This window comes from Sciurus carolinensis, chromosome 1 (assembly GCF_902686445.1).
Source record: "Sciurus carolinensis chromosome 1, mSciCar1.2, whole genome shotgun sequence".
Classification (NCBI taxonomy): Eukaryota; Metazoa; Chordata; class Mammalia; order Rodentia; family Sciuridae; genus Sciurus; species Sciurus carolinensis.
This window is the reverse complement of record NC_062213.1, coordinates 86275152-86298752: the sequence shown is the minus strand read 5'-3', so window position 1 is coordinate 86298752 and position 23601 is coordinate 86275152. Positions and strand designations below refer to the sequence as shown.

Here is a 23601-nt window from a genome sequence, read left to right as displayed (position 1 = left end):
CACTTAAACATAATACTGAGCTGTAATTAAAAAAATAAAAATTGACATAGGTACAGAAAGTCAGTAACTTCAGCTTAAGAAATAATATTTTAGAGGCTGGGGTTGTAGCTTGGGGGTAGAGCATTTGCCTAGCACATGTGAGGCACTGGGCTTGATCCTCAGCACAACATAAAAATGAATAAATAAAACAAAGGTATTATGTCCATCTATAACTAAAAAGAAAAAAGAAATAACACCTTAGATACACACCAGCTCTAGCTGCCATCAGAACAGAGCAGAGAACATGGATGAAGAAATGTGTGGCCAACAGATGAAGAAATTAAAAAAATAAAGAAAACCCAACTTTGGGAAACCTGGGTTTACAGAGGAAGGCTGATTTTAATGGAAATAAAGTTGATAAGATAAGCATCTCAGTGAAAATAAATTCAGAGTGGTCTGTAGGGGTGAAAATACTCCCTTGGGGTGTGAGCCTTCCAGGAGTGTGGCACAGAAACCCCTCCTCCCCTCCCCTCCACCAGTGTGGAACATGCTGACAAGTGAGAAAAAGGTTCCTAAGAGCTGAAAGTTGTCCCCCTGCATGCAGTTTGTGCAGCTGTTAACAGAAATGGTGGGGTGAGGGAGACTTGTAGAGAAAGTTGCCAAGAGCCAACAAAAAAATTCCCAGAGTGTACTGGAGCCAGAGAAACTGAAACAGGCACAAAGACCATTTTGCCTGGATCACTCGGCATCTGGGTGCCACGGGAGAAAGGACCCATGATGGCTGGCACCCTAAAGGAGCTACAGTGAAGAAGCTCACTGTGGCTAGATGCTCATCTACACTCCAGGGCAGATACCCAGGTTACACTACTCATAAGCACTCCCCAGTCAATCCCAATATGGGGAGATTAGAAGCTGAGAGCTATTAAATCTAGCTGCCAGCTAGGCAAGGAGCACAAGGCAAGTGACCAAAAATGCAGAGGCAAAAAAATAAATCCATTCCTGCCAGCAGATTTGACCACCACAGTGGAAACAACTCCTTTATCACTCATTAAGATTTTTTTTTTCTTTTTTACTCCATATTCCCATTTTTTCAACTTTTTCAAACATTTTATCATATTGTATTATTCTTTACTTTTTTCTTTTCATTATGCATGATTTTTTGTGTGTGTATGTGAGAATATGTGTGTTTGTGGTTATGTATGCTCTCACTGTAAAGATAATGGTTTGAGTATGTGTGTGTGTATATTCATTCATATAACTTTATTTACACATTGACAGCTCTCTCTTGCATGTGTTCATTATTGAGTCTAGATTAGACTTAGGTGGGGTATTGGCTAGTTCTTTTTTTTTTTTTTTGTTACTGGGGATTGGACCCAGGGTGCTTAACCACTGAGCCACATTCCCAGCCCTTTTTAATTTTTTTTTTTATTTGAAACAGGGCCTTGCTAAGTTGCTGAGGCTGGCTTTGAACTTGTGATCCTCCTGCCTCAGCTTCCAGAGCTGCTGGAATTTCAGGCATGTGCCACCACATCTGGCATTGGCAAATTGTTTTATACCTAGGTCCTATCTCCCCTTCTTCACTCTCTTCCCCCAGTAATAGTCAAAATTTCCTATTCCCTCCTCTTCTCTTTTTTTCAGTTAACTTATTATTCCTTCTTTCAGCTGACACCTGCTCCTTACCATGTCTCTCCTCTGATCACTTTTTTAAACACTTCAAACTTTCTCTTGCTTACTCTATTTTCTCTTAAGACACTGTAATCCCACTAATTAATAGAAATTATACAGACTATGTAACTCCTACCCCATTCAAACTGTTGTGATTATTAATATAGGGAACAACATAGTAGACAGCTACTGTCAAATGACTGATCTAGTTCAGTATTTTATTGTGGGTACTATTGTTAATAGCTGACCCCACCATTCCTATACAGGTGTCAAAGTAGACACCAGACATTATATTAAGGTTGTATATCTTTTGCTGACATTAGTGTCATTCCAGGTTCTCCCTCTGTCTAAAAGGGTATGGAAAGAGATTGGAACACATGAAAATCACAGAGTAGAGATCTTATAGCTGAGAAATCCATCTCAACCAAGCAACAGCGAATCTCGCCCCACATACAATATAACCCTACTTGAGCCCACACATTACTTCAACTCAACTCAAAGAAAGAACTGAGGAGACAACCAAACCAACAAGGAGGAACAATCAGAGAGAAACCTCAAGTCCCACCCCTTGGAATCTACCCATAATCAAAAACAGAAAAAAGTTCCAGAACAAATAAGGTAACTGGATACAAGTTAAAAAGAGGAAGGGGAGGGGCTGGGCTATAGCTGTTGGTAGAGTGCTTTCCTTGAAAGCACTAGGCCCTGGGTTCAATCCCCAGCACTGCAAAAAAAAAAAAAAAAAAAAAAAAAAAAGGAGGAAGGGGAACCCATTTCATTTGGTGCATAAGGCCAGGACCTCAGGACCTCTGAATACATGAGGAAACAGGCAAACAAATCTCTCCACCAGATTTACAAACCCCTAACAAAGGATCCCAATGATATTGATATGGACAAAATCCCAGAGAAATATAAAAAACTGACTATCAAAATGTTCACTAAACTAAAGGAAGATCTAAATAATAAATTGAGAGCAAATGTAGATGATGAAAGGCCATTTTAATAAAGAAACAAAGTGAACTCAATCAGAACTCCTGCAAAAGCACAATCAATGAAATTAAAAATTCACTTGAAAGCATTACTAACAGATTAGATTGCATAGAAAATAGACCTATTAAAATGAGAAGTTCTCTAAAATATATCATAATCAAAATGTCTAGCACAGAAAATAAGGAAAAAATACTAAAAGCTGCAAGAGAAACATCAGGTCACATTTAGAGGCTAACCAATAAGGTTCACTTCTGATTTCTCAATGCAGAAACTAAGATCAAGGAGGGCCAAGAATGAAATAGTTCAAGTTCTAAAAGAAAATAACTGCTCAGTTTCAAAATAAGGGGGGGGCGGATAAAAACTTTCCACAACAAGAATATACTAAAAGAATTAATGATTACCAAGCCAGCATGACAAAGAATACGCAAAGTTAAACTGCACACGCAAGAACTCAAAAACAAATTCCAAAGCTCCCAAATAGAGAAAGATCAATAGAAGAATGATCCTCTAAATGAGAATCAAGACACTATTAAATATAACAAAAAATGAAAATGACAGGAAACCACAAACACATATCCGCCCTAATGTTGAATGCTAATGGTCTCAACTGCCCAGTTAAGACACAGATGAGCAGAATGGATCAAAGAATAAGATATCACTATATGCTATCTATTTTACAGGCAAAGATACCCACAGGTTGAAGGTAAAAGTATGGAAAAAAATATTCCACGCATACAACCCCCAAAATAAGCAGGGGTAGTCATTCTCATATCTGACAGAGCAGATTTCAAACAAAAATTAATCAGAAGAGACAAAGTAGAGCTGGGTGTGGTGGTGCATGCCTATAATCCCAGCAACTCAGGAGGCTGAGGCAGAAGGATAGCAAGTTCAAAGTCAGCCTCAGCAACTTAAGCAAGGCACTATGCAACTTAATGAGATCCTGTCTCTAAATAAAATATTAAAGGTTGGAGGGCAGCCCTGGGGATGCGGCTCAGTGGTTACATGCCCCTGGGATCAATCCCTGGTACCAAAAAAAGAAAAGAAAAAAAAAAGTCACTACATCCTGGTAAAGGGAACAATCCAATAAGAAGATAGAATAATAGTAAATATTTATGCCCCAAATGTCAGCATATTTAGTTACATTAAAAAGAATACTCTTCACAGCTTTTGTCACTATGAAATTCTTTTTTTCTGCATCCTTCAAGACTGTTGTTATTTTTAATCCTGTTCTATTATTTTAGTGGGAACAAAGATAAATGTTCTATCATTTTCACCAAAAGTTTTAACAGATTAAGAACTCAAAATGTTCAATTTCCTAAGTCTCATGTATGTACTATCATTTTATTTCTAACTTTAATAAATACAAATTCCTGGCTAGAGATGTAGTTTAGGGGTAGAGCACTTGCCTAGCAAGCATAAGGTTGTATTCAATTCCCTACACTGGGTAAACAAACAAAAAAAAGCTAGTAGGACCTCACAAAATACTCCCTCAACAGCAGGAAAGCACTGTTCAGAATAGGAGGGCTCAACTTTGCATGAAATGATGAACTCCCACTTAAAATCGCCATACAAACAGTTCATGGTTTCTGTCTACAGGTGGGTTACATTTCAAAATTCTAGAAGTGTAACAAACCAAAGTCAAAGATTATTAAATACTGATCTCCAAAGAATCAATGTGAAGAGGCAAAGACAGATATAGCAAGTATATGCAGGAAAGAGTGACTTGGCATTGAGGCCATGAGAAAGCTCTAGTAGTGTGAAGGATCAGTTAATGGCAGGAAGGACAGTTTGGGCCTGCAGGCTAGGTGTGAAAACTATTATTGAAATTGGAGTTTCTCTGCTTCTGTTGGCACATGGGGTCTACATAAGCTGAAGGCCTTGGCAGCCAAGAAAGCCCATTTTAGTGTTAGCAGTTAATCAAGACTGGGATGTCTGTCAAAGATGGTAGCTGGCAAAGTCAAATTCTTTGCACCTACTATCAAGTGATGTACTGCAGCTCTTAAGTGGGCTATGCCTTCCAGTGTCACAGCAGACCCCAGAAACTCATCACCAATTTCTTCTTTCTGGGTTCTTGTATTATAAATTTGAAGAATGAAATCCACAGATGAGAAAGAGTCGAGTGTAAAAAAGTATTTATTAAAGTGGGAAGAAAAGAGGGCTGCTGCAGGGCAAGAGGGATTGCTGCTTGAGTGTACTAGTCTAGGGATTTATATAGCTCTTACATCAATGCTATTGGTTCAAATTTATGCTATTCAGGTTTTCAAAAAGTACCAATGTTATTGGTCCAGATTTATGTTAATCAGATATTGGTTAGCCCTGAGTACTAAATTTCTGCAATTTCCTTTTGGGTCTGCCCTCACTTCTGTTGTCCTGTTGCTCACCTGGCCTAGGGCCAGGCCACCATGAGGTAATAGGTTGGCACACCATGTTGAGCCCCTGCACTCACAGGGCAAGCTCTGAGTAGTCACAGCCTGGGCTTGCTACCTGTGCTCCAGTCTGCCCAGGCTGCTGCTCAGGGACAAAGGCTTGGATTCATTATGATATCTGGGCAAAAGTCCTAAGCTGTAAGGTTGTGCCTTATAATATTAGACCTAGAAATTTGGGAGGCATGAGGGAATGGAAAAAATAATCAATGTTTCAATATTCACTAACATTCATTAACTATTGATAAAGATGGTGTTTTGTTTTTGTGAATTCGGTTTTAAAATATTAACAAAAACTTTTAACCCTCCAGGAATAAATCTTGTTTTGAAAAAATATTTTGGAAACAGGACTTATCTTTTTATATGCATTATATAAGAAAATATTTAAAGAAAAATTTTCTTACCATTTTGGGATTATCCACTGATGATTTCATGAGCTCTGACACAGTAAGGTCTATATTTTTCAATAGCTCGGCATTGATTATTTCCGAGAATAAGCTATAGAAATACTCCCCATGCGAGAACCTAATGATGCTTGTCTGTGAGTTGCCTAAGGATGGCATGAACAGCAGCTCTTCATTCAGGAGCAGACCCATGAGACGCTCACACTGTGAAAAAGACAGAAGACCATGGCAAAGGCATATTTTCAGATGTTACAGAAAGACTCTAGGGTAGAGGTCTAAAGGGTACTTGACATTGAAGCCTGGGTTCAAGTTTTATTTGTACATACTTCAATTAGTTTTCATTTTCTAGGTTTCATTTTGGGAAAGAAATCTTCCCTGAATGATTTTGTTTCCAAATTTCTAGAAAATCTTACTGTTCCTTAGATGATTGAGTATTTTTAGGGCAAGTATTTTTAAACAATTTAAATGTGATTTTCTATACCAAGTGGACAAAAGGGCAAGGGAGAAGTCCCTGCAATGGGAAAAGAGACAATGGAAGATGGAATAAAGCAAACACACAGGATTAGCTGCAGACCTCAGTTACACCAGACTGAGACCAGCCCTACTCAGTTCAAAGAGTCTTAAAGACTTTTGCTGTGGTGCTTGGGTGCTCCTGGGATTTTCCTCCAGAGCATTCCCAAGATATTCATCTTAAAAACTACCAAAGATAGAGGAAGAAGTCACATGTCAGTTTTATAGTCATAAAATGTTCTCTGCCTAAAGTTCTTTAGAAAACATGACAAACCTTCAATTTAAGAATATTGTTCCCTTTCTTTATTTAAAAAAAAATGTTAATAATCTTTAGAAAGTTAGTTCATTGTAAATCAATTACAATAGTTGTTCAGTGTCCAGTTAAGATCTTACCTAACTAAATTATGCTTTTCCTAGAGACACATGCAAGTGAGTTACACACATCCATCATTAGGAGAGAACAGCATGCAACTATTTTTCCTACCAGTCCTCCAAAAGCAAAGGCCAACTCCAGGAGTCCATTGGCCAGCTGCTTACAGCTGGGGTCCAGCGATGGCAGACACTGCCATTCCTCTCCAGGTGCAATGCCTTTATAAACCAGGAAGAGAAGTCTTGTGCCAACAGAATGATGTGATGCTATAGACTAAAATAAAATTAACATGAAATGCCTAGGAAGAAAACATACTCAACAGAAAAATATGATTTCACCTCTCTCATTAATTAAAAAAAATCTGTTAGCTGACACTGACAAATGCATTCCAATGTTCAAAGACAATCTTCCAAACTATGCTTTCTATGCTACATTATTTTCAATTTGCATTGCTTTGCCACATAGGTGTAATAGCAGTTGGTTCCTAAAGATTTTTAGAAGGCTGCCCTGGAAATTTTCAACTAGTCTTTATTTCACTTTCATTCCATATTTACTTTCATTTTATATTCCAGATAAAACCTATACTTTTAGAGCAAGTATATCTGAAATTCTTATTTCAGCATGCCCTGTAGAATAAGATATTTCACAAAGAAATTGAATATATAGACCAGATAGCATAATCAAACTAAAAGAAATGCAAAAAAAAAAAAAAAATGGTTATGGTTACCTGGGGTGGTGATATAATGTGCAAAAAGTCAGCTCTGTGAAGCTGTTTACAGGCCGACACAACAGAAATCAGTTTGGTCCTCTCCAAGTGAGTAGCAGGGTTATACAAGTCAATGGCACAAAGCTCCTCAATACTGCCCATGTGAGAGAAATACAAAGAAAATCAAGTGAATTCTAATTTTGTAATCAGGACACACTGAGGAACATGTAAGATGTATTAAATTCACTAATTACCTGGCTCTCAAATTTGTTAACAAACTCCTGGAAAACAAGCAGGCAACCCCAGACAAGGCTCATGTGCACTAACAGCCATGGAAACCAAACATGGTGCTAATCACACCTGCAGCTCACTCACCCTAGGTGCAGGGAAGGCATTTCCTAAACCCTTCCTTGAAGAAACAGGAGCTACAGCAGTTGTGTGTGTATGTGCACAGCTGCCAGGAGCACTGCAATGCACTAGGACCTTAAATTCCACAAGACAACACTGAGTGTGACTTGAGTACCCACCTCTGTGCTGTTACATTTTCCTTCAGGCAAGTCTCCAAGATGTCTTTGTATGGTGACTTCTTTAGTGCTTTCATCAGGTTCACACACACACTGGGAAGATGATCCATGACCTGGACATCACCAATATTGAAACCTATGCTCATGGGCTCACAGAGTGTTTTCACCAAGAGGTTTATAAGGCCTGTGTTACACAAATCCTTCTCCAGGAGCTGAAAAAGATGGTTCAAATAAAATTACTTCTATCAGCCAACAGCTATTTTTCACCACAATGTAATGTCTGTGAGGTTGAGAATTTTTACATGACTGGAGGAGTGGTCCAGAAAATTTCCTCTGTTAAAGACTGAACAGTAAACACTTTAGGTTTTGTAAGCCATGAAGTCTCTGCTGCAATTCTTCAACCCATTCTATCCTGAAGGCAGCATGGACAACAGGTAGATAAACATGGAAGGCCATGTTCCAATAAAACTTTATGAGAACAGGCAGCAGGTGGGGTTTTGCTTTTAGAACATAGTTTCTGGCCCTGGTTTAGGGCACTGCTATATCCCCAGAGCCTACAGCAAGGCCTAGCATACAGCAGACAGTGGATGGAGTGATTGAAGTTTGATAATATAATACACTTCACAGTTACATTTATAAATATTTGCAAGTTTGCTTCTAAGGCAGATATTTGATCACAGTATAAAATGCAGCATCCAATGAAACATTTTAAAAAACTATTTCCTATTTTATTCACATATCTAAAATCTGAAGGTATGTAGGTTTTTAAAAATATATTTTTAGTTGTAGATGGACACAATAACATTATTTTAATTGTTTATTTTTATGTGGTGCTGAGGATCAAACTTGGTGCCTCACACATGCTAGGCAAGCACTCTACCACTGATCTACAACCCCAGCCCAGATATGCAGTTTGCTGGTTGAGTACTTATCTCAAATCCTTGGGACCAAAGTATTTCAGATTTCAATCCTTTCACATTTTGGAATATTTGCATAGTTGAGAATTGCTGCATTCAGCATAGCCAAACTTGCAGTACCAGTGAAGGGCGAAGGGGGATTAGAAAAATAAAGACTCACAAATGCAGATTATGAAGATAAATCTGGGATCAGGTGAAGTGCTATTCTCTGATGGAGTTATGCCAGCAATCTTTATTTATATATGTCTCATTATCAGGTTAAAGACTATGCAAGCATTATTCTTGGTATTCAGGAAAGTTACAGAAACTAGGACATCTATGTAGATTTTCTGAGTTGCAAATGTTAAGAGTTTTGTGTAGCTCTCAAGAAAGTTCAGTGTTAAATTACTGGAGTTGTGGTTCAGCGGTAAAGTGCTTGTCTGGCATGTGTGAGGCCCTGGGTTTAATCCTCAGCACCGCATATAAAATAAATAAATAACATAAAAGATCCACTGACAACTAAAAAATATTTTTAAAAATTTTTTTTAAAAAAGTTACTTTACAACGAGCAGGCTCAGGAGAAGCGGAGCTCGTGAAACACTGTGGTAAGAATTCCTTTATTCTCAGGAGCTATGTACCTAAGATCAAGGTCAGAGCTGTTAAGACTCATGCATAGAGCCTCCTCACACAGGGCATTACCACAGCAGCTAAGCATCCTGTGCCCTTGCACAGGAACATTCCTAGGCATCGGGCATGCCATAGCCATGAGGTCATCAGGGACCCCCAATCTCAGTCACTGCTCTCTACAGAGAATCCCCAATCTAAAAATCTGAAATCCAAAATGCTCCAAAATTTGAAACTTTTTGAGTGCTAACATGATAATTCAGCTTCATATTTTAGAACATTTTGAATTTCAGATTTTTTGATTAGAGAGGATCAACAAGTATTTTCAAAAACAGATTGTACATCATGGTAACTACAATGAATAACAATGTATTATTGGACAGGTGGTACATGTCTGTAACCCCAGTGACTGGGAAGGCTAAGGTAAGAAGATCACAAGTTTGAGGCCATCCTAGACAAGTCATTAAGATCTTGTCTCATAATAAAAAACATAAAGGGATAGGAATGTATCTCAGTAAAAGAGAGCAACCCTAGGTTCAATCCCCAGTAACTCCCACACACACACATACACACAATGTACTGTATACTTGAAAACTACTGAGAGTAAATTTTACATGTTCTCACAATAACAAAAGAAAAAGTGAGATATTATATATGTTCATTAGTTTAATTCAATCATTTCACCATGGATACAAATACCAAAATATGTTGTACACCATAAATACAAAGAAATTTTGTCAATTAAAATAAATAAGTAACAATGGATAAATCTTCTGGCAATGGGAAGTTTCCGAGAAGCCATAGCCATTTCTAATAGGAACGTTTAAAGCATTTTTCCATTGCTGAGTTCTAATATCAAATTAACAGAGCAGCAGGAGAGACCCTACCTTCCACCCTTCTGGAGAGGTGTTGAGCAGGGTTGTGGTAAATTCCATAATCCGGACGACAATTGTGCATTTACTGTAGTTGTACCTTTCCTCCTCATGTGGGCTGGGTCTGCTTCCTGCTGCACCAGTGCCAAAACACTTTTCTGCTGCTGTAATATCATGCATAGCAATACTTTCTAAAAAGAAATTCACTGACTTCAAAACTGAAGACTGTGATCCAGTACCTAGAAATAATTACATTAAATTATGAATATATGCTTCTTCCTAACTCCACTAATATTAATATAAAGTTCTTTCTTTAAGTATATACATATATTTTCAATTTAAAAAATCAATATTCTGGGCTGGTGCTGTAGCTCACTGGTAGAGTGCTTGCCTTGCACTTGATCCAGGACCAAAATTTTAATCTACTAAAATAATGTCAAACCCACAAAGATGTGTTTATAAGAACGTTCATTTTAGCATTGTTTTTACTTATGAAAAAAACAAAACAACCTAAACGTAGTTGAAAGGGGTGATATAAGATAAATTATGGCAGTGGTCTTTAAGTAAGTGTGGATGGGCACTGGGCATGTTATGCAATCAATTTTGTATCTATTGTACATCACTTTTTTTTTTTTTAAATAAAACTCATCTGTGTGGACACAATCAAACTGTCTTCTCTTTTCCCACTCACCGTGACCAGTCTCTCACCTAACATACTGCTAATCTCTCCCTCACCTCACTTAGTCTAGTACTCCAGGACTAAAAACCTTCTGAGCCCAAAGAGACAATCTGAAATATTAGTATAAATGTTCCAAGAGTGAATAAAGGTAATGACTAAGTAAGAAATTTATACTTGTGAGGACTGCCAATTCTTTTTCAACAAAAGATAGAGAAAGTGAATCAAAATGTTAACACACTGTTAAAAACAATTTAATAACAGATCACTAAGCAGTCACAGAATTGAGACCATATATTAAGAATTACATTCTTGGGGTTGGGGTTGTGGCTCAGTGGCAGAGTGCTTGCCTAGCACATGTGAGGCACTGGGTCCTAAACTTAGCACTACATAAAAATAAACAAATAAAGGCATGCTGTCCATTTTCAACTACAAAAAAAAAAAAATGTTTTAAAAACACTTAAATTCTCAAACATCAAATATCCTTGAATCCAGCAAAAATACATTCCCACCACATATTTGAGACCAGCCTTAGCAATTTAGTGAGGCCCTCAGTAAATTAGTGAAACCCTATCTCAAAATAAAAAATAAAAAGGGTTGAGGATGTAGCTCAGGGATAAAGTGCCCCTGGGTTCAATCACTAGAACAGCAACAAAAAAACACACAAGAAAAATTCCCTAAGAATGCATTTCTCAGAACATATTCCCATCGTTAAGCAATATGGACTAAACAAAAACAGATCTCTAACAATATAATTTAACATTTTATCTGTAATAGTTATTTATCAAAATTCTTATATTGCTGTGGTTATAAGAAATATAATATCCCCTAATAATAATAAATGTAATGACACTGAAGAAATCTTTAAACATGCTGATCCTTTTTTTTTAATTTTTTTTTTTTTTTTTTTTGCAAAGGCATAGACAGGATTATAAGTGAAATCTGAAACAAAAAACATAATACTCTAGATGAAATAGCATGAGGGGCATGGAATCAATTCAGAGAGACTGCAAAATTTCCAATAAACGAACTGTATTTTAAAGCTGATGATATTAAATATAAAACTACTATAGCACTTAGGGTTCACTAGATTAATTTTTTTAAAAACACTGTTAAGTTTTATCTTAAAATAGCAAGAAGAATGCAAAAAAATGAGAAAATAAACAATAATTTTTACAAGAGTAAACACTAAACTATTATTAGAGTTTTAAAAAAAATTTTTTTTAGTTGTAGATGGACACAATATCTTTATTTTATTTTTATGTGGTGCTGAGAATTGAACCCAGTGCCTCATACATGCTATGCAAGTGTTCTACCACTGAGCCACAATCCCAATGAGGGGAGAAGGTTTTGCATGTTTTCCTTCCTGTACTTTTTCCTTATTAAAACTTTCTGATAGCTCTTAAAACAATGAATTTAAGGTATTATTTACAACTGAACAGCTAACATTGGTGAAGAGGTTTTATAACTTCTTGCAGAATCAAATAAACTGTGTTTCTAAACCTCAGCATATGCATGCACACACATGCACGCGCGTGCACACACACGCACACTCCTCACTAGGCTCAGCTTCTGCCATCCTCATGCTAAAACCAAGACCTAGTTCCTTTCCCCAAATTTCCATAATACCAACTGTTTTTAAAAAGTATTTTTAGTTGTAGATGGACATATCTTTATTTTTTTATGTGGTGCTGAGAATTGAACCCAGTGCCTCACATGTGCTAGGCAAGTGCTCTACCACTGAGCCACAACCCCAGCCCCCCATAATACCAACTTTGTCTCTGATAGAACTGAAGAGAAAATGACAGTTCTTTTAGTAATTCAGTCACAACTAAGCACTAGAATACTGGATGCTTCAAGTTAAAAATCATTTAGCTGGGCGCAGTGGCATAAGCCTGTAATCCCAGCAGCTCAGAAGGCTGAGGCAGGAGGTTTAGAAGTTCAAAGTCAGCCCTCAGCAACTTAGTGAGGTGCTAAGCAACTCAGTGAGACCCTGTATCTAAATTAAATAAAAATAAAAAAAAAATAAAAAAAAAAAAGAACTGGGGATGTGGCTCAGTGGTTAAGTGCCCCTGAGTTCAATCCCCAGGTACCAAAAAAAAATCATTTAGATAATAAGACATATTCCAAGTTACAAGTCTGATTCAACCCATGGGAAAGAGGATTTACAAGAAGCCTGGCTGAAGAACTTGAAGCAAAGGGCACATATGCTAGCTGACAATTCCATATGCTCCATCCCCAAGAGTCACCTCCTTCCTCATATGTCCCACTGAGGTCACTAGAAGGATGAAGCTGCCCACCTCTTTTCTTCCAGCATGAACTAAAGAGCACACACTTGGATCCTATCCTCTGCAAAAAGCACCATTACTTCCACAGAATGATCAAAAGCTGAAGGAATATGAAAATGTGAGAAAAATAATACTACACAAAATCTTGGAATAAAATCATAGAATTCCTGTCATGATGAACGCTTTTAATGTACTACATGCAAACAAAAACCTCTAAAGGGCTTTACAAATGAATATGAAATGGCTGACAGAGCACTTGGCTTTTATATGTTTTATATGTGGCAGAGCACTTGGCTTTTATATGTGAAGCCCTGGGTTTTGATCCTCAGTACTCCAAGAAAAACAAATAAAAAATACATATGGAAGTTCTGGTCAAGTTTGTGCAGGCTGTATTTTGTCATCCATATCATACTCATTGTGAAATTAAGTGATGCTGTAGTTTGGATGAGGGTCCCCCAAAGGTCTATGTATGAAAGGCTCTTGTGCCACCAGCTCCTGTGGCATAATAGTAGATGGTGGAACCTTTATAAGGTATGCTCTAATGGGAGAAATTTAGGGTTTGGGGGCATATCCCTGAAGGAGATATTAGGACCCTTGCCCCCGATCTAGATATATATATCTCCCTCTCTCTCTCCTCCTGTTCCCTGGCTGCCATGAGGTGAGTACCTGCCTCTGTCATGTACTCCCAACACTATGTGCTGCCTTGACATAGGCCCAAAGGCAACAACAACAACTAACCATGGACTCATACCTCAAAACCATGAGCCAAAATAAATCTTTCCACTAATTAGAACAAATAAAAAATAATAATTAAGAAAAATTAAAATAAAAAAATAAACCTTTCCTATTTGTAAGTTGATTGCCTCAGAAGTTTTGTCACAATTGAAAGTTGACTAACACAAATGAGAATGCAGGTAAAACTCTGCCCAGACTAAGTAACCAGAGTTTGCTATCAGTGTTGTTATTATCATTTGACATGGCAGTGAGCTGTCTACCCAGGATGAGGCCTAGCAGACTGGCTGTGCTAACTTAGGGGTAAGTTTTACCTACCCAGGACCTCACAGGCTTCCAGAGTCTTCTCCTCGATAAACGTGTTATAGCACTCCAGTGCTGCTAGGAGCAGGTCCAGCCACTGCAGGGTCACTCGAAGGCTGAATGGCCCTCGCAAATGGAAGAGAGTTGGTTGAGCAAGGATGCCTGATAGCTGATCACGGCCTGTGCCTCCCCCTTCAAATATGTTTATGAGAAAAGAAGTATCTTCTTTCTTAATAACATCTTTCAACCACAAATAAGGGGATTTGTTGCCTTAAAAAGAGAAACACAATTAAAATGTACATATAAATAACTTCCATATCATTAAATTTCTTTAATCATTGTGTCTACTTAAAATTTCAGAATGATACAGGATAATCTTTTATTTTACTATCACACTCATAACTTGTTTCGTTAGTTACTTCCAAGGAAGTATTTCTATCAAAGTCACTCTCCTTGGTTGTCTTAAACACTACAAAAACGGTTGGACATCATTTGAATAGATATATACTAATACCCTTTCCCTGGAACTGAACAGGCACTTCACAGAAGAAGAAATACGATCGGTTGACAAATCTATGAAAAAATGTTCAACATCTCTAACAATTAGAGAAATGCAAATTAAAATTACACTGAGATTTCATCTCACTCCAGTCAGAATGGTAATTATCAAGAATACAAGTAACAATAAATGTAGGCAAGGATGTCGGGGGAAAATGTTTGTTCATACATTGCTGGTGGGACTGCAAATTGGTACAACCACTATGGAAAGCTGTATGGAGATTCCTCAGAAAACTTGGAATGGATCCACCATTTAAGCCAGTTATCCCATTCCTTGGCATATACCCAAAGAACTTAAAATCAGCATACTATAGTGATGTAGCAGTTCAGTTTACAATAGCTAAGCTGTAGAATCAACCTAAGTGCCCTTCAACAGATGAATGGATCAAGAAAATGTGGTATATATACAAAATGTAATATTACTCAGCCATAAAGAAGAGAAATCATGGCATTTGCTAGTAAATGGATGGAACTGGAGACTGTCATGCTAAGTAGAATAAGCCAATCCCCAAAAATGAAACGTAGATTGTTCTCTCTGATATGTGGATGCTAACACATAAGGGGGTGGGGAGGGAAGAACAGAAGTTCATTGGATTAGACATAGGGGAAATGAAGGGAAGGGAGGTGGGATAGGAATAAGAAAGAGTAGAATGAATTGGACATGACTTTCCTATGTTTATATATGAATACATGACTGATATAACTCCACATCATGTACACCCACAGGAATGGGAAGTTATACTGTGTATGAATATGTCAAAATACACTCTACTGACACGTATGTCTAAAAATAAAAAATAAAAATTTTTTAAAAATACCCTCTCCCTGTTTTTTTAAAGTAACAAAAGAGCACTGTGATTTTCAGATTCTGGTACTAGCTCTTTTGTTCACAGCTGGGTAAATCTGGCTTCTCTCAATCTCAGTAATCCACAAACGAGATCAATAATATCTATCTCTTGGGTTAATACAAACATTAAATGAATTAAAGTAACTAATATATAAGCATGTGTTTAGAATATCATTTACCACATAGTAAGTATAGTGTTTGTTAAGTAAAAATCAAATGATCTGCTTTTCTTCTTTTTTTTAATTTTTTTTTTCTTTTTTTGGTACAGGGGATCAAATCTAGAGCCTCACACATTGTAGGCAGGCAGCTCTAACCCTGAGCTATATCCCCAGTCCTTTTTATTTTGAGACAGCCTCACTAAATTGCACAGGCTGGCTTTGAATTTACAGTTCTCTTGCTTTAGTTCCCCAAGTTAGTTGAAATTACAGTTGTGTGCCACCACACACAACTTATATGACCTGGCTTTTTAAAAGGTATTTTCTTATTGATATTAAACTTTTTCTAAATCAAACAAGAAATATATAAAGTTATATTTTGTATTCTCTGGCATCAGTGGTTCTAAAAAGATTAAATCATTCTTCCTCATTATAATGAAGTTTAAAAAAAGCCAAAACAATAAAGTATTTCTGATGTATTAAGAAGACATTTTTCTATTTCATTTAAAAAAAAAAAAAAAAAAAAAGACAACATTTCATGAGTTGGTCAAGTGTGGTGGTGCACACCTGTAATCCCAGCAACTCAGGAAGTTGAGACAGGAGGATTTCAAGTTTGAGGACAGTCTGGGAAACTGAGAGACCCTATCTCAAAAAATAAAAAACAAAAGAATAGGGCAGTTTATATATTAAAGGGGAACATTTTATTACTTTTACTAAGAACAGTCCAAGGAAATGATAATGCTGAGTGAAAAACAAAGATATTTAAATTCCATATCAAATGCTACCAAGAAAGAAGAGAAAGTATCACAAGAAAAGACAAAGGCAGATCAAGAAACAGAGTAAGAGAAAGGATTCTCAGCAAAAAGAGAAACAGGTCAACAACACACAAAACATACACTCATGTCCTCCTTCTGAGCCTCCTCTCCATCTGTGTCTGGCCTCCATGCAGCACATTCACACTCACTCTTGGGTCTCCATGTTCAGAAAACATTGGGAAGCTATGCCTCCCTGGCTGTCTGACACATATTATAGGGATAAGCCTGCATCTGCTGTCATTTCACAGGCCCAGAAGACCCACTGCTATGACACTGTCCTTTAAAAAACATTGGAGGAAAATATACTAAAGAAGGAGAGGCATAGAAGAGATACACCAAAGGAAACTCATTAATTTGATATGAATTATATGCTGGGAGAAAGGCAAGGCTCACTTATCAGCTGGTATCTTTGGTTTACCAAAAATAAATCTGAGAGGTAGAACTCTATTTATTTAGTTCAAAATATACAAGAAAAGTCAAAGAAACGTCTGGGATCAGTGAAGTAGATGGCACTAGACACAAAATCTGAGGTAGGGGGTATGCTGATAAGTAGTTCTACCTATGTAATACCTGGGCCGCAGTTCCTTTAAAATAGCAAAACATATACTGCCCTATTCTCTTCATTGACTGACTTTACAGAGTTTTTATGAGAATGACTTAAAAGATTAAAAAAAAATTTATAAACTAAAAGCAGTCAGCAAATTTAAAATACTAATCATGTTTTGAAGCAATTCTCTAAAATGATACATACTTCCTTTATTTATATAGAAGTACAGTATTATATATTTTTTCCTATTTTGCTAGTTGTAGATGGACACAATACCTTTATTTTATTTTATTTATTTTTATGTGGTGCTGAGGATCAAACCCATTGCCTCACAGGTACTAGACAAGCATTCTACCATTGAACTACAACCCCAGCCCCTATATTATATATTTATGTGGCACATATAAAATATGGTTTGACTATAATACATGAAACACAAGATGTATATAACATTAGAATATACGCTACAGTATAAAAAATTTAAAAATACTCCTAAGTAAACCTAACTACAGCTCACATTCTTCTGTGCAATGACTAGCCTTCCTGCTCAGAGGTACATGCTACACACACAGTGTCCTGGCTCCAGACTAGTGACCAGAGTACCAAAGGGGGAACCCTAGGCCTGGCTCCATCCTGGGACACAGCTTCCCCACTTCGAAGCTACCAAACCCAGGTTTGGATTTAGTAGAGAAAATAAAACAATACATTCCTGATAAATACAGTAATTATTTCAAGCCCATAAGTGCAATTTAATGTTTAATGAGAAATTCCTCAAAAGAACAGGGTCACTGCTTTCCTTTACTATCAACTTACCTGAGATCATTCAGACTAAGGACTATGGGAATTTCTTATTAATCACCTGTTGAAATAGAACTGCATTATTTCATTAAATTAATATTTTGAATCTTAATTGAATATTATGTTAACGTCAATGGCCATACAACCCTACTTATTCTAAATGGGATAAAAGAAGAAAAACTAGCTGGGTGCGGTGATGCATGCCTATAATCCCAGAGGCTCAGGAGGCTGAGGCAGGAGGATCTCAAGTTCAAAGCCAGCCTCAGCAAAAGTGAGAACTAAGCAACTCAGTAAGACCCTGTCTCTAAATAAAATACGAAATAGGGCTGGGGGTATGGCTCAGTGTTCAAGTACTCCTGAATTCAATTCCAGTATGCCCTACCCCCAGCAAAAAAAAAAAACGCAAAACAAAACTATACTAAAATATGAGATACTGGGAAAAGTCAGGCATGATGACGTATACCTATAACTCCAGCAGCTTGGGAGGCTGAGGTAGGAGGATCACAAGTTCAAAGCCAATCTCAGCAACTTAATGAGACCCTAAGCAACATAGCAAGACCCTGTCTCAAAAAATTAAAAGGGCTGGTGATATCGCTCAGTGCTTGAGTGCCCCTGGATTCAGTTCCTGGGCACTAAATAAATAAATAAGACACTGGGAAATTCTAAATTTACTTACTCTGTACCATTTGATTAACAATCAAAAGAACTCTTTCTATAAATCTTTCAGAAATATAGTCATAACTTATCATCTGTCACATAAAACTGAAACAATTACTTAACATACTTATTTTTTATTTATTAGAAACATATTACAGGGGCTGAGGCTACAGTTCAGTGGCAGAGTGCTTGCATAGCATGTATGAGGCACTGGGTTCAATCCTCAGCACCACATAAAAAAAATTAAAATAAAGTCACTCTGAACAAAAGAAAAAAAGAAAGAAACATATTACAAAGGTTGGGGATGTAGCTCAGTGGCAGAGCATTAGCCTAACATATGTAAGACCCTGGGTTCAATCCCCACTACCACCACAAAAAAAAAAAAGAAAGAAAGAAACACATTATATATAACACTCATTTAAAAATTAGAAAGATCATGTGTTTTGTTTGTTTGATTTTTCAGTTTTATCTCAGAAGCTAAATCTGTACATTCTGTCAAATAATTGGCTTCAGGATATCTTTCATCATTAATTTGGAAGACTCTTTTTAACAGTATGCATCTCTAAGTTATTGGCAAAAGCAAACTCAAACCAATAATTTCTTAGAAATGTAAAAACCACATACCTGGCAGTAAAGGAACAAATTTATAAAAGAGTTCTATGGATTTATGTCGACATTCTGTCTGGGGCCTTCCACAGTGAGCTAAAAGCCACTTGACCAGATCTGATAAACATAATGATGGTGAAGGTGGGAATCCTCTACCAAGAGAAAACACAATGTCATTAATATGCTCTCCAACTTTCAACATTTAGCTATACAACAGTCTAAGAGTTATAAGCTCAATTTTACCAGACTGATATGTGCAAAAAATCTCATTAAAAGGCACTGAACTAATTTGAAATGTATTATCATTAGAATGTAATCAAAACATCACAGGTTAAATGGAACTGAATAGCTGTTGACCATTTTTTATTATTTTTTGATCTGGGGAAAAATTTAAAAATATTATACAATTGAACAATACCAAATATTTTTGGGTTTCCATTTCTTTTTTTTTTTTTTGGACTCTGGGGCACTCAACCACTGAGCCACACCCCCAGCCCTATTTTGTATTTTATTTAGAGACAGGGTCTCAAGGAGTTGCTTAGTGCCTTTCTTTTGCTGAGGCTGACTTTGAACTCGAGATCCTCCTGCCTCAGCCTCCTGAACCACTGGGATTGCAGGCATGAGCCATTGTGCCCAGCTTCATGTTTCCTTTTCAATATGCCTTAAATCAAATAAGGGTTTCAAATCTAAAGTAGTACTCCTCCACATGTGGACAGTATCACCTGTGAACTAGTTAAGAATACAAGTTCTCTGACACTACTCCAGAAATGACACAGAAATCCTGACAGTGGGGCCAGGCCAGCAATCCTGTTTTAATTAGACCTACGGCTAAAGTTTGAAAAACAACTACTGGGATACAGGTGTAACTCAGTGATATAGTGCTTGCCTAGCATGAATGAAGCCCTGGGTTCAGTACTGCAAAGAGAGAGTGGAAGGGTGTCTAGGGGAGAGGCAGGCAACTATGTACAGAGATTTTTTAAGTTAAGAATCTGGAAGAATTCATTTTAAAATGGAGAAAAGATTAATTTTTGATCTACATGCTTCCTCAGTCCCATCTGACAATTAGACACAGGATGGAAATGAGACCAATGTCAGAAAACCCAACACTTAGCTTGGGCTTTGAACATCTCCAGATCATTCTGTGTCTGTCAAAATTCTACTATTCAACATTCAGTTCTTAAACTTTAAAATTTACTGCATAATAATTCATGCATACACTAGTTAAATAATTTCACTTGACACTTGTATTCAAAAATAATACAGGGGCTGGGGTCGTGGCTCAGTGGTAAAGTGCTTGCCTAGCATGTGTGAGGCACTGGGTTCAATTCTCAGCACTGCATAGAAATAAATGAAGAGAATAAATGTCCATCAACAACTAAAAAAAATTGTTTTTAATTAGTACAGGTAGGGGTTGGGGTGTAGGAAAAATACTTGCCTCACATGAGCAAGACTCAGGATTCAATTCCCAGCACCACAAAAGATAATAATAATAACATAAATATCAGTAGAGGTAAAATGAAATGTCTCAGTTTCAAAACTAATCTTCAACTTCTATTATCCCAACCAAGATCAAATAACTTACACCTTAAATCAAATGTTTTCAAAATAAAGCTTTTTAACTTCTTTGGAAAACTGACTCTATATGCTTCCATACATTTCTTTTCAGAAAACTAATTCTTTATACTTGCAAACATCTGTCCCCAATAATCCTTTAGTAGCTGAAAACTGGTTTTATGGTGGGGGGGGGCAGAAAAGGAAACAGTATTACCTACCTTGGCAGACGTCGTTTTTTTGCCTTGTTTAAAGAAATGTGCTTCTTTTCAATGATGCGCCTTAGGTGATCAATGGCATCACAGCACTGTTGAACTGTACCTGTTCTCCAGTAATGAAAGAGATTCCAAAGAAAATATATAGCTGATTATCATTAATAAGGTAATGTAAATTTATAGGCCTAATTTTATGATTAAAAAGATAATCTTACTGTACATTTAATATTGATTCATCCTTCAGAATACAAAATTTCAATAAATGGTTTAGATTGCATGTCCAAAGGCAAACCCAGATTTAAAACTGTGATAGCATGGCATAAGCATGCACACACATACACAGAATATTATCACAACTACAGTATGCCAACTACAAACTGCACCACCAGCTATTGGCAGCCAAAGTACAATTTTACACAATAAACTGAGACAAAAGAGACCTAGTAGATATTACAAAACCCCATGCTAGACCAGAGCCTGCACACCTCAATTCAAAGCTATTCTTCAAGGGGTGTAAGTTCCTTGCCCTCTCCTTCTTATGTAGGATGATTCATGTTATAGTTTAGTAATATAGTCACTGGAGAAGGAGATCAGAACTAAGATGGCAAATCACTCAAAGAGATCAATAATTATTTAGGGAAGGAAAAAGGGTGCAAGGTAATCCCTATAACCAAGACTTTCTTTATGTTCCTTTTTTTTTTTTTTTTTTTGGTGTGGCACAAGGCAGCAGTGACTAGAAAAAGTCTCATTTGCTAAGAAAATGCATCTACATGGGTAATCAATATAAAAATAAATTTAAGCTAAGGTGAGGACTAAATTTTTAGCATTTTTGCCTATAGTAGGCTTTGAACATAAAGGATATAAAGTTTAACTTTTTAAAGAAGTAAACAAAAACCAAGATATGAACAAGTAAAAGAGAAATCCTGTCACCTCTCAGCTAGGTGAACTAAAGATCCACGAACATTCTGCATCTTGACTAAATATCATCAAGTGTTGGGACCAACTTAATTTTTTAAATTTAATTTCTTGGTACCAGGGATTAAACCCAAAGGTACTTAAGCACTGGTCAAATCCCCAGTCCTTTTTCAAAATTTCCCTTTGAGATACGGTCTCACTCTTAGGGCCTCACTAAATTACTGATGCTGGCCTTCAACTTGCCATCCTCCTCCCAAGTCACTAGGATAACAGGAGTATGCCACCACACCCAACCCAACTGAGATTTCCAAGATGTCATCTAGCATAAAAATTCTGGGACATTCCTAATATCATCTAGACAGAATTTAATTATAAAGACTATCATTTATTACTCTTTAGCAACACCAGCCTAGCCCACCTCTGACGTAGTACCTTTCTCATATTCCTTAATCATGGCTGAAACAGTTTTACCACAATCTTATAATGAGACCTACTTTCTAAGTTATCATTAGAGAGTTTAGAGACATTAGCCACTGCTTAGTGGTTACTGCATCCAGTTCTCTTCAGCTCTGAGTGTCTGTACGTTTCCATGTTCATGTCATTAGTCACTGAATGGCTGCATTGCTCTGGGCAGGATCTCCTACCAACCCAAGGGTTATTCAACAGCCATCAGGGAATCTTAGATGAGGACCTGAAAAAACCTACAAACTGGATTTGAGGTACAGAAGGGTCATATCTCCCCTTCACATTTATCAAATTTATTTATGGAAGATATGAAAAAGAAAACATTCCTTATAAGAAAATCAACTGAGCCTTAGCTACTGGGTAGAAAATCTTTTAAGAAGACCTTAAGGCAAACAGAACACTCAGATGACACATACCTAAGGATTTCTCATCTGCATGTGCCAATGCCAGACTTTCCATATAAATCACCAAAGCTTCAAACACAAATTGTTCTACCAAGGACTCTTCTTCCCTGCAATATAAAGAATATTAAGCCTAAGAAAATAAAAAAGCACAGAGGACAAAAAAAAAAAAAATTTTTAAGTAATGCTATTAAAGAATGCAAATATTCAATAAATTTGGTTTTTTTTTTCCAAAAAAAGTTTAAATGTTTTAAAACATAAAACAACCTAAAGTGTTTCTCAAAGAATACTACTTCCTCAAGAGCAGACTAAAGCCTGAGGCTTTATAAATCAATGAAGAGGCTCTTCCTGGCACATAACCTTAGAACCAGTGTTCCAATCACATTTTACAAAGCTCATTAAAACTCAATGTAGGGCTGGGGATATAGCTCAGTTGGTAGAGTGCTTGCCTCACAAACACAAGGCCCTGGGTTCAATCCCCAGCACCACAAAAAAGAAAAAAAAAAAAAAAAAAAAAAAAACCCTCAATGTAAGGAAAAAGAAGATCTGATTATATCCATTTTCTTTTAAAATAAAGAAAATTTAAAAGCTCTCAAACTACCTGAAGTCAACATCTAAGCAAAATAAGTCAAACTCAGAAGGTTACAGGTCATATACTTTCTCTTATATGCAGAAGCTAGAGAGGAAAACGGAAAACAAAGGTGGGGAATAGATTTCCTTAAAATCAAAGGGAGATCAGTAGAGAAAAGGGACCAAAGGGTAGCAGGTAGAGAGGGAGGGGGCAAGTGCTGGGGAGTGATGTTGGCCAAATTATATTGTTACACTGTGTGCGTGTAACAATAAATCCCATCAGTATGTACAAATATAATTTACAAATTAAAAAATGTGGAAAGTAAAATAAAATAGAAGTTTGGTAAAATTCAAGAAAAATAAAAAGAACTGAGATTGAAGTTCAGTGGTAAAATGCCCCTGGTATTCAATCCCCAGCATCACCCCTGACAAAAAGGTATGCATTTAAGATCATAGAATCTAATATTTTTTTCCTACTTTCACTATCCAGCTACTGAGTGTCAATGGAATAAAGTTATTTTTAATTATGGGAAAAATGTTAA

General features: G+C 36.8%; 1 protein-coding gene and 1 non-coding gene across 6 annotated transcripts in view; both read right to left on the bottom strand.

Moving 5' to 3' along the window:
- The window catches only part of Prkdc (protein kinase, DNA-activated, catalytic subunit), a 176274-nt gene that overhangs the window by 99632 nt on the left and 53041 nt on the right, over positions 1 to 23601 (bottom strand). For all 5 annotated transcript variants that reach the window (XR_007107939.1, XM_047547399.1, XM_047547401.1 and 2 more), the window contains exons 28-36: positions 22505 to 22599; positions 20715 to 20814; positions 18961 to 19094; positions 13975 to 14229; positions 9976 to 10199; positions 7572 to 7780; positions 7066 to 7198; positions 6453 to 6611; positions 5459 to 5662 (exon numbers count right to left, since the gene is read on the bottom strand). Coding sequence is in view for 4 of the 5 variants with exons in the window: in XM_047547399.1 (XP_047403355.1) it covers positions 5459 to 5662; positions 6453 to 6611; positions 7066 to 7198; positions 7572 to 7780; positions 9976 to 10199; positions 13975 to 14229; positions 18961 to 19094; positions 20715 to 20814; positions 22505 to 22599 (1513 nt within the window). In the remaining variant the exon portion in view is untranslated. The remainder of the gene's footprint in view (positions 1 to 5458; positions 5663 to 6452; positions 6612 to 7065; positions 7199 to 7571; positions 7781 to 9975; positions 10200 to 13974; positions 14230 to 18960; positions 19095 to 20714; positions 20815 to 22504; positions 22600 to 23601) is intronic.
- Positions 18804 to 18869, bottom strand: LOC124968643 (small nucleolar RNA SNORD50). Its single transcript, XR_007105800.1, has one exon. It is a non-coding gene; the product is annotated as a small nucleolar RNA SNORD50 (small nucleolar RNA).